At 43.1% G+C, this 10,379-nt stretch overlaps 1 protein-coding gene across 1 annotated transcript; it reads right to left on the bottom strand.

Moving 5' to 3' along the window:
- Positions 1–6,045: 6,045 nt before the first annotated feature.
- LOC147902524 (galacturonosyltransferase 8-like) lies at positions 6,046–9,241 on the bottom strand. Its single transcript, XM_087373573.1, has 3 exons — positions 8,587–9,241; positions 7,113–8,372; positions 6,046–6,792 (listed from the first exon to the last, which is right to left on the bottom strand). Exons 1-3 carry the CDS (start codon positions 8,725–8,727, stop codon positions 6,517–6,519), a joined length of 1,677 nt encoding a protein of 558 aa, XP_087229699.1. The 5' UTR covers positions 8,728–9,241; the 3' UTR covers positions 6,046–6,516.
- Positions 9,242–10,379: the final 1,138 nt, after the last annotated feature.

Below are 10,379 nucleotides of genomic sequence, written 5' to 3'. Positions count from 1 at the left end.
CCTTGCCATACAATCATGACCACCTCTTGTGCAAGATTAGACACTGCCCTTGCATGAAAAGTGGTAAGACCCTCTTCAGTCCATATGATTCACAAAATGTTTTTAAGGCTTGGACACTAAAAGAAGGTGAAGGACTACAAGGATCTTGTATTGCAGAATATGGACAAGATACATTAAAGAGTGTGGAGAAGGACAAAGAGCAAAGGAGTTACAAGATTGGCTACACCAAGAACCTCTCCAATGACAATGAACCTCACACTATGGTAGCTTGGAAGAGAAGGAGGAAAAGGACAAGATATGCCATCAAAGGTGGGTATTTCCCCACATCTTCAATTTAGAATTTTGTCTGTGTGTGGTCAATAAGGGTTCTCTGCCTTGGGATGTCCCCATCAAATGATTGTTAGTCTTATGTGTTACCTTGTTGGATCTAAGGGTATTCCCATGCATAGTCATTGTCTATCTCCCAATTGTAAACCAACAAACCCAAGTCAGAGTGAGATCATGTTGGGATGAGGATGCCCAAATGAGGCTACTATTGATGCAACTAGAGTGAGTACCAAGTTGTGGACCATGTGTGTTGCCACATGATGGTGGGCAAGCCATGGAGCGCATCCCATGTACTACTGCTGAGGGATGAGGTCATCAATTTGTGGGGGGGAATGAAGGACAAATTGATGTAATGGGATCATACCAAGGGTCCTAAGGTCTATGGTTGTGAGTATGTGAACACATGGTGTGTGTAGGTGTGTGTCAGTTAGAGGCAGTCAATAGAGCGAGCGAGAAAAAGCGAGCAAGCCCAAAAAAGCGAGCAACAATTAGTCGAAGTGATTGGAAAATCAAGCAAGCAAAGAAAGAATCTAAGTTTTTTATAAAATGATTGCTTGAAGTATAAAGTATTCAAAAGAGTGGTTATGTGTCACATTTCTTGAAATTGAGTAGTCTAAAGTTAAGGACTATTGTAACATGACCCCATTTGGGTTTGGCAATTATCCTGGGGGGTCACTCATAAACATGTAACATACCACTTTTGTGCATTGAGGGGTATTTTTTAGTGGTGGGACTTACATGTTGTTTGTGTGCATGAGGGGATTTATAAAATAGCAACTTAATGTAATTTATATATGTAGATATTTTAAAATGTAAACACATACATGGATTCAACCCTTTACATGACAAAATGTAAATTGCAAGAATAGGGGTAATTTTTAATACATGCTTGCTTGCACATGCTTTATGGGTTTATGAAGAGTGATCCCCAGGGTGTAATTAAAAGGTAGAGGATGTTAAATTTTGGTTTTTTTTTTGCCAAAATAGACAGTGTCTTCTCGCTCCCCATTATGGGAAACCTTGCTTTAAACTTGGTGCAAAAAATTAACAAAATCTCACAAAATTCATATTCTGATGCACACAATTTTTTTAGATGGTGCAAAAAGGCATGATATTGATCTAAATCAAGCCTTGTCATTTGATTTGATATGTAACATTATGCCATTTATATTTGACAATAAAAGATGTAGGGATGTTAAAAACTCATCTTTTGGGCCAAAAAAATCATATGTTGACATCTTGCAAAAATACAGGGATGTGAAAATGCCCTCTTTTGGCCCAAAAGAGAGCATTTTCACATCCTTGTATCTTTTGATTTACAAGTCCAAACAGGGTCATGTTACATATCAAATCAAATGGCAAGGCATACTTTAGATGATTATCATGTCTCTGTGCACCATCTAGTAGAATTTAATGCACCAAAATATGAATTTGTGGTTAATTTGTTGCATTGGTTAGATTAGTGGGAGCTAAGAATAAATCATTAGGGAAGGATATTTTTCCAGTAACAAAGAAACATGTGTTTCATTCCAAGAGTGAACAGAGTTAAAAAAGCTAAGCATTTACATATGCATGGAATCTAGACTAATCCATGCAAGGAGTCCTTGGAAACACCCCACCTGTGTGGAAGGTTGCATTGATGATCTCAATTACTCTAGTGGAAAGAGAGAACTTGATTGCAGTTACTGTAGGGTTTGTCTTTAATACAAACAGTGAATTGGAAATTGAACATACAAACTATCTCATGGATGATGTGAAATTAGTGTTAATGGCTCAGAAAGTTATATGCATATTTAACCTTCTAACATTGAGGAAACATATGGACTTTTGAATAAGTTATTATTTTTTGCTACTGAAATGGGAGATTTATAAATCTTTTATTGTTTTTTATTGCTCGCTTTTTTTAGCTTGCTCGCCTTTTGGTAATCCTCTGTCAGTTAGTAGGTGTGAATGAGTGAATCTAGGAGTGTGGTTTGTGATTGAGAGATAATTGTGGATCTAGAGATGCTCTCTTGAGCTCACATATGATGTCACACTTGGATGTAACTTGTGCATATATATTGGGCATACCTCTCATGATGAATAAACTCTCTCTTTTGCCTCATTTGCTTAATCCTTTTGCAACTCCAACAAAGACCAATTGTCGTATTCTAATTTTTTAGCTATATATAACTCTAGGAGCATGCCCAAACTCGTCCTCCAAAACACAACAAACAATGCAGTTTCAATGTCAAGACAGTCACAAGTTTGAATACCATAAACTTCATCAAATAGTAAAAACTAGCTACTATGACATCAACATTGACATCCGAACAATTGGTGTAAGCCATGGTATAAGCAAGTACACTCACACATACATATACACATGCACCCACATACACTTATGCACCTATTTGCACAAAAGTTTCATAGTGTGTTTTTGTCAGTACTTTGGAGGATATGGGTAGACTCAGTCAAAAAGTAGTCTACATTCTCTTCATTCAAGTTACAAATGCCTATGAAGACTATAGTATTTCATTTTAGTCTCTTACAAATGTGCATCTATAAGCAAAAGATGCTTAGAAAACATAGCAAATAGGGCATTGACCAGAGATTTGACCACTCAAGGTAGAAAGAATTTATCACAATATTAACAAGCCACAATATGGATGAAAACATCACAAGGTGAAATTGGCATGTCTGCTAATACGGGGAACATATATCTAGATGAATGTAGCAACATGCCAAACACATCCTTTGAAAACGACAACAAATAGTGTAATTGCAATCTCATGACAGCCTCTCACAAGGTTGAAAATTATAAATTCCATCATGCATAGCAAGGGCTAGCTTTACTATGCCATTCCAAACAATGTAATCACCAATCCTATCATGGGTGTAGACCATAGTATAAACAAATGCTCTCACATATACATATCCACGCAACCTCGCACACTTGAGCATCAATTTATACAGAAGTCTTCATAGTAAGTTTCTGTCAACACTAGAGGTTCAGGGTAGACTTATGTGTGACAAAGGCTAGCACTAAAGAAGAAGGGTCCACAATCTCTTCATAAAAGCTACAACTGCTTGTGAAGAGTATCCTTCATTTTGTTAAATACTCCGAATGCAAAGATATAATAAACTAATATCAAAAGCAAGTTCTTTTGTATTTTCCTTTTCCGGCAAATGAGAATTTGAGATTCATGGATCATGAAAGCAAGCCTATTGGCAAATCTTGATAGCATATAAGCAAACGGATCGACTTTAAATTATAATAACAAATATTATTTGGAATCTTTATGATTTGAGACAAAATGATTCTTACATTAAAGAACGAATTAAGAAGCAAAAAAGATAGCAACTTTAGCAAGAAGAGCAATTTGAAATTTGCCAATGCCTATGAATTCAAACATTCAATGAAAATTCATTATTGCACACTATTTCAATATTTGTTATCCAATGACGAATACTTCAAACAAATAAAATCATTGAACAAGGAACAAGTAAGATTGTTTGATGATGTGATCACCAAAAAAAGGATGGATCCACATAAAGAAATACACCTATATTTAATAAGGAAGACGTGCTACAAGGAAAAGAGAACTTATTTGACCACATATGCTTTACTACTGTAAAGCAATATTATTGCCCTCTTGTTCTCTTCTTCTTTCTACTTATGGCCTCAGCCTTAACACAATCGTCTTGATCTTCCTACACGTCTTTCCCAACCAGTCTCCTAATCTTCATTCCTGTAGGCAGCCTGAAGGGATGTTTTGGTTTTCTGAGCCCTCATTTAGCCACGTGTCATAAATATGAGCTGTTGATTTGGATTGATCTAAACGGTAAAGGTTTTGTAATGAAAAGCATCTATGCTATATTAAGGAGAGGTTTGCCAGCATCCTTAGCTTATTAGCAGGGAAGCTTCTTCGAATATGAGGAATACAGCTTCTGAAAACTCTTCAGCTTCCAAATTGTAGGAGGAAAGCTACAATTTAGGGGGTTACTAGATACATCTAGAAACTGCAGAACAGCGCGGTCATGAGATCGAGAGGAAGGACCCTAGTGAGGTGATTCTGCGAAACATGAAGGTACATGAAATTCTTCACGGAGCCAAATCCCACCGGAATGGAGACAGTGAGCTGATTATCCTCGAGAGATTCCATGATGGGTTCTATACAGCTGCTACAGGCACGCAATCTAGAGCACACACTGGGACAGCCGCGAGGTGCCAAAATTGCAGATCTTCAGACTCAGGATCTTAATAGAGAGCCGTGAAAAATTCAAGAAGGGAGTGACCCAACTCTTTCACGGCTGTGACCGAGATAGAGGCCAAAAGCAATAAGTTTGGGAGGATGCCCACGAACTATATGGCAAAACCCATACGGATCCAAAGTGCACAAGGCGATTACAGATCTACAGGATGCGCAACAACGAGAAGTATTCTGAGACGCCAGAGGGCTTAGCAACTGGCAAGGCTATCGCGAATGGGACCAGAGAAGCTGTTGGAGAAGAGCGTGAGCTTGAAGAGTGTAGAGGTGTGAGGGGATATGACCGTAGAAATGGTTGGCAGAGGCATCGAACCAGAGAAAAGGGGAGGAGAGGCCGAGCAGTTGGGGGAGGTGGCCGAAGGAGTTGTTCCAGATGAGGAAGGTCCCGAGGAAGGGAAGCGTTGGTCGATGGAGGGGGGGATGGAGCCGCTGAGGGAATAACTCTTTGGGGAAGGTGGCATGACGTCTTCCCACCCACACACTGTGTGGTTACTAAAATTATACTGATGTTTGTCGCCTTCTTATTATGTCATAATTTAAGCTCATTTCCTTTCGCTGGTTGAGGTACTTATGCAAACCGGACTCTGTTATTCACCAAGTCGTCGCATCCTCCCTTCTCGGCATTGCAAGACCAAGTACTCTCCTTTGACTCTGTCGCACACTTGTTATTGAATTCTGGAAGATACGACAATATATATCGATTCATTTGCACACCGCAAAAAGTTGGCAAGAGGCCCACTACAATGGTTTATTCCAAAATCATCTTTGCACATGATGCAATGGATGAAGAGTCTTTTAACCTCTTTTCACTTGAGGAGAGAAGCAATTTACATTCTTAATCTCTAAGGCGCACTTAGTATCGACGCAACTCTGTAGTTTAATTTAGTTGCATGAGATATCGATCTTTATTAGGCTCTAAGAATAACGAGAATTTGAGCTACGGAGACCATTGTATGCACACCCAATTGTAGCGCTGTTGATTGAGGTACAATGTTCATCATTAGGATTTGACTGCTGCGGGCTAAGACGAGGATTATTACTAAAGACTTTTCGGCATCTTTCATACCTGTCCAAGATTGTTCTCAGCTTCAGCGCAGCAAAGGGCTCCTAGAATAAACAAAATTATAATGGAAAACAAAAAACCTTTCGTGGCACGTTTTGACGTCATGGCCAGGTTATCCACCGACAATTGAGCATGCTTCCATTGGATGGCTTGCAATGACTCTTACTTCAACTGGTCTAATCAATTTTGTTCAAAGTATATCACCAAGGGGGTAAAACATCCTAGGAGCAGGTTTTAATTTCAGAATGATCAAGACATAAGAAAATAAGCTCATTCGACTGCGTAGAGTTGGTCAAGAGAAGATCTCCAAATAACACTTCGAGAAGAGTTGGTTTAAGTTGGCTTAAGGGTTAAACAAGCCTGAGCTCCAATGAATCACAGGACAAGAAAGTAGTTGAATCCACCTTTATTTAAGACAAATTGCCATTTCATAGACGAGGACCTGCCTCCAAGTCCAAAAACGACCATTATTCAAAGATAAGGTTATGAATTTCCTCCACTTGAGGAGAGAAATGGCTAAAGGTACATATGACACTGCCAGAACCGGCAGACTTGAGCACATGAATTGCTTGTGAATAAGGGTTTTGCAAAATACTTATCATGTAAGTTACAAGATCTCCACCTGATAGGCTCAACACAGAGGAGAGGAATGGGTGCAGCCAAGGAGAGATCTCCACTTTTGGGCAAGATTTTGGCTCCAATGCAGAGAGGGAGTCAAGAGCAATCCCTGCTGAAATGCAGTCTCAATTGCCTTTTCCATGAAACCGATCAGCAACTTGAAATCCCAGATGAAACCATTCAACCCAGAAGCATCATTTCCATATCGCTAAGAATGTGGCACTCCATTTGCTATTGCCCCTTCCCCTTTGTTGCCGTCTAGCGCCCAAAATTGCATATCTGCACGAACATCATTCTATAGTCCACATACTTTGTCCAGTACTCTTTATATTGACTCATTGCAAGGTCCAGCCATGGCTTCATGTTTCCATTGAAGTGGACTACCGCTGCATTCTTGATCTTCTCTTGGCTGATGTTGGGGTTGTAACCGAGCCCCAGGACATGCCAGCTTTTGTCCAAAGGCTTTGTGGTCTTGTAGAATGTGATGAGGCCAGGGGGCAGTGTTCCGAGTTTCCAAAGGGTTCTGTTCTCGTTCTGTGCAACATTGAGGGTACGTGGATTAGATTCAGATGCAATCCAAAAATCTTAGACCGAGCTTTGAACACACCAAAGAGAAACCATGAAAAACCACAAACAAGCAAGCAACATCTGACTGCTAGAAAGCCCACGGCAATAGACTTAGAGCTCTAGAACCCAATTTTGAAGGGATGAAACACCATCAAAATCAACTTAGAACCCAACTTTGGAGGGATGAAGACACATCCCAAACACCATCAAAATCAAAGTAGAACCCAATTTCGAAGAGATGAAGACACATCCCAACTCCCAAGGTTGCAAAGCCAACGAAATCTCACCCTGTTTTGCCAATAGTGGTATTCTTCTGTGCATTTCTCCTTCCTCCACGCATCCAGGTCGAATAGATTCATCCCATAGGCCCAGGCACAGGCCTTCGGATCGAACCTCTCCTTGATTAGTGGATGTGAGAAGTTCATGTACTTGTCATATCTGTGGAAGGAGCCAAAGCATGTCTCTACAGCAGCAATGACCTTGCCGTCCATGTCGATCTCCCACAGCGCTGTCAAATCCTTCTGCACCACCACATCGTCGTCCAGGAAGAGTATCCTGTGTAGCTTAGGGTACATCTCGGCCAGATAGAAGCGCAGATGGTTGAGCATGGACAAATACTTCGGGTTTCGGAACTTCATGTTGGGAGCATCCTTGGTTGCATTCTCCATTTGATTCTCGAAGTAGAATCGCTGCAGATTGGCTGATTCAAGCTGGCGAAGCACCGGAACATAGGAGGAGTTGAGGAAGGTGTAATCCTCGACGGCCTTCACCTCGATGTGAGTGGCATTGTTCGGGGGCCGCATCTTGAACCAAACTCGCATTGCCCACAGATTCATCTTGTCTGTCACAACATGGAAGACATGCTTCTCTGGCTCCCTCGCATTTGCCACTGCCGAGTTCACCACCACCGACGCTGCAAGCACATTGTCGGAGAAGATTGCGTAGTGATACAGATTTGGATCTTCCAGCTCTGGTGCTGGCACCTTGTCTTCGAGGTATCGCTCTGGATGAGAGATGCGCTCCTCCATGAGGCGAGTCGAGAGGCAGTGCAAGCTCTTGGGAATGGATTTCGCTGCAATCAAACTCGAGAACGCCCCCTGCTTCTTGGCTCGCGTCAGCTGATCGTTCACAGAGAAGATAGTGTCCTTGAGCTTCTGGATCCTGAGCTGGCTGTCGAAAAACTCCTTAGCATCTGCCATGAGCTGCCGCGTAACCCTGATGCGCTCCTTCAGCTCCTTCTCGAACTGCCGCAGATTGTCTTCGTTCACCATCGTTCCATCAAGCAATGCCCTATTATCTGGCCGATTCAGGAGCTCGATGAGACTAGCTGCCTCGTCTGTGAAGATCCTCACCTCTTTCATCATCTCCAGCTTCCCCTTGCGAGCATAAGAGGCGTACGCATTCGCCAAAGCTATTTGATCGTTGGCCTGCTTAAACAGAGAGTCCACCTTCAGTTTCAACGGATCGGAGGACTTCACAGCGCTCAATCTGCGGGTGGAATGAGCTTGCGGAAAGGCAGATCGAAGAACTATGCGCTCGACACCAACCTGCACATTAGCAAAGACCTTCAGTAACCTAGGAGCAAGCGATCTTTATGGGAGATTAACGCACCGCGGATCTGATCTCCATAATGCTAATCCAGTAAGAATGTCGCGTCAAGACTAACCGTTATCTAAAACCACACGCGGATCACAGGCGAGGACTGCATTGATCTATAAACTGACGGAATAGAACTGAAGACATTCTTTGCAAGATACTCACAGACGGCAGCGAGGGGCGGGTGTTATGGTAGAGGAGGGAGACGGCGGAGAAGAAGACAAGGAGGGCGGTGGCGGGGATGAAGAAGAGGGGATGAGCAGGGAAGGATCGGGGGGGACGCTGGGAGGAGCCACGGATGGCCATGGATCCAGTTCAGGGGGAAGCTATGGAGTGCGAAGCTACTCGTGGAGGAGGAAGAGCTGTTACTGTCCCTTCGATCTCGCCGTCCGACTCTCGGGAAGGTGAAGTCAAAGGAAGAGCTATGAGAGGTGAGATAGCGAGAGCTTCCTATCGCTGTAGCTATGGCGTCTGGAGGACGCTACGGCGAGGTGAAGAAGGAAAGATGAGCAGACTTATGTCGTTGGCGGGGGATGAAGCTAATGCACTGCTGAGATGCGAAATTGCGGCGATTCATGGTATGTGGTGTGAGCTCGCGAGATGTGATGGAAGGAGGTGGGCAATGCGAGAGGGATGAGGGAAGGTTGGAGGTGTGGCTATGGCGGAAGAAACTTGGAGGTGAGTGGATATGGCGGAAGAAGCTTGGAGGTGTGGCTATGGCGGACGAAGCTTGAAGGTGTGGCTATGGCGGAAAAAGCTTGGAGGTGTGTGGCTATGGCGGACGAAGCTTGGAGGTGTGTGGCTATGGCGGAAAAAGCTTGGAGGTGTGGCTATGGCGATGAACAAGATGATGAAGATTGCCAGCCAGTCTCACACACTCTCTCTCGCCCTTCCAGCTCATCCACACGTGCGCCCACACGAGTCCCCCCCCCCACACGTGCACCCTACCACACACACACTCTCCCTCTCTCTCTCTCTCTCTCTCTCTCTCTTTCGCCTTTCACAACACAAGAACTCCCTCCCTTGCGAAGCATCACTTGATCTCTCTCCCTCCATCCCAACTCCCTCACAAAATTCCTCCATGCTTGTCAGTGTGCACACGCCACAAGCAGTCACCCCCTCATAATTGGCCATGGGGTGTGTGGGCAAGGGGGGGGGGGGGGGGAGGGGGAAACTAAATCCCCCTTATTGTATTTGGCACGTTGAGCTCAAAGCTAATAGAGGAAGGAGACACAAACACAAACAAGAGTGACACCAAGGAGGAATTAGACAACAAAGAGAGAGACACGGAGACAACGAGATAAAGAGACAAAGAGAACCAAAATTAGTAAGTCGGCTTATGCCTATCATGATAAGAGAAGCTGCAATTGACACTAGATCATTGACTTTAACAATGCTAACTAAGTGTGGAATTTGCAACAGCCCAGTGGTAGGGCTACCTACCTACCTCGGCAACGGTCGGTGATCGATTTCTGCTTGCAAGGTAGAGCTAAGGCGGGGTGCCCCTAGGTAGGCTCAAATGGGTGGGTGAGTGGATGCATGAGTTTTAATTTTTTATTTTTAAAAAAAATACTAACTAGGTAAGAGCGCCACATCACATATCAACCTAGAAGTGAGCCTAGAAGTGAGCACTGCCATGAATGTTGGGAGGGCTACTATGAAGGGAGGCATTGAAAGATCTCAAAAGTGTTTCCATGGTCTACTATAGTTGCAACCTATAGTCATGTAAGTTAGAGTCTGTATAGGCCAATCACTAGTGAATGGATACCTTTGGAGGAGAGTATCTTGCCTCTCTTTCTAGAAGTTTCAATCATGGGCATACCACAGAATAATGGTAAATGTGGGCTTGTATCCAAATAGCGATACCATAGTTGGCTATACATGCAATTGTGGATTTGGCCATGCTCTAAGAGGGCATTCCCATGCTTTTGCTCACTTGCTCCAATGCTAACTACCTC

Source organism: Dipteris shenzhenensis, chromosome 4 (assembly GCF_047967505.1).
Source record: "Dipteris shenzhenensis isolate YYH24624 ecotype China chromosome 4, Dip_SZ_1.0, whole genome shotgun sequence".
NCBI classification, from domain to species: Eukaryota; Viridiplantae; Streptophyta; class Polypodiopsida; order Gleicheniales; family Dipteridaceae; genus Dipteris; species Dipteris shenzhenensis.
This window is presented reverse-complemented; position numbering and strand designations above follow the sequence as displayed.

Bases quoted from the DNA above. Each gene is read 5' to 3' on its own strand.
- LOC147902524 (XM_087373573.1), bottom strand. From the start codon at position 8,727: ATGGCCATCCGTGGCTCCTCCCAGCGTCCCCCCCGATCCTTCCCTGCT. The intron at 8,373-8,586 runs GTGAGTATCTTG...GCTAATGTGCAG, and splicing joins CCCGCCCCTCGCTGCCGTCT to GTTGGTGTCGAGCGCATAGT. The intron at 6,793-7,112 runs GTGAGATTTCGT...AATGTTGCACAG, and splicing joins ACCACTATTGGCAAAACAGG to AACGAGAACAGAACCCTTTG.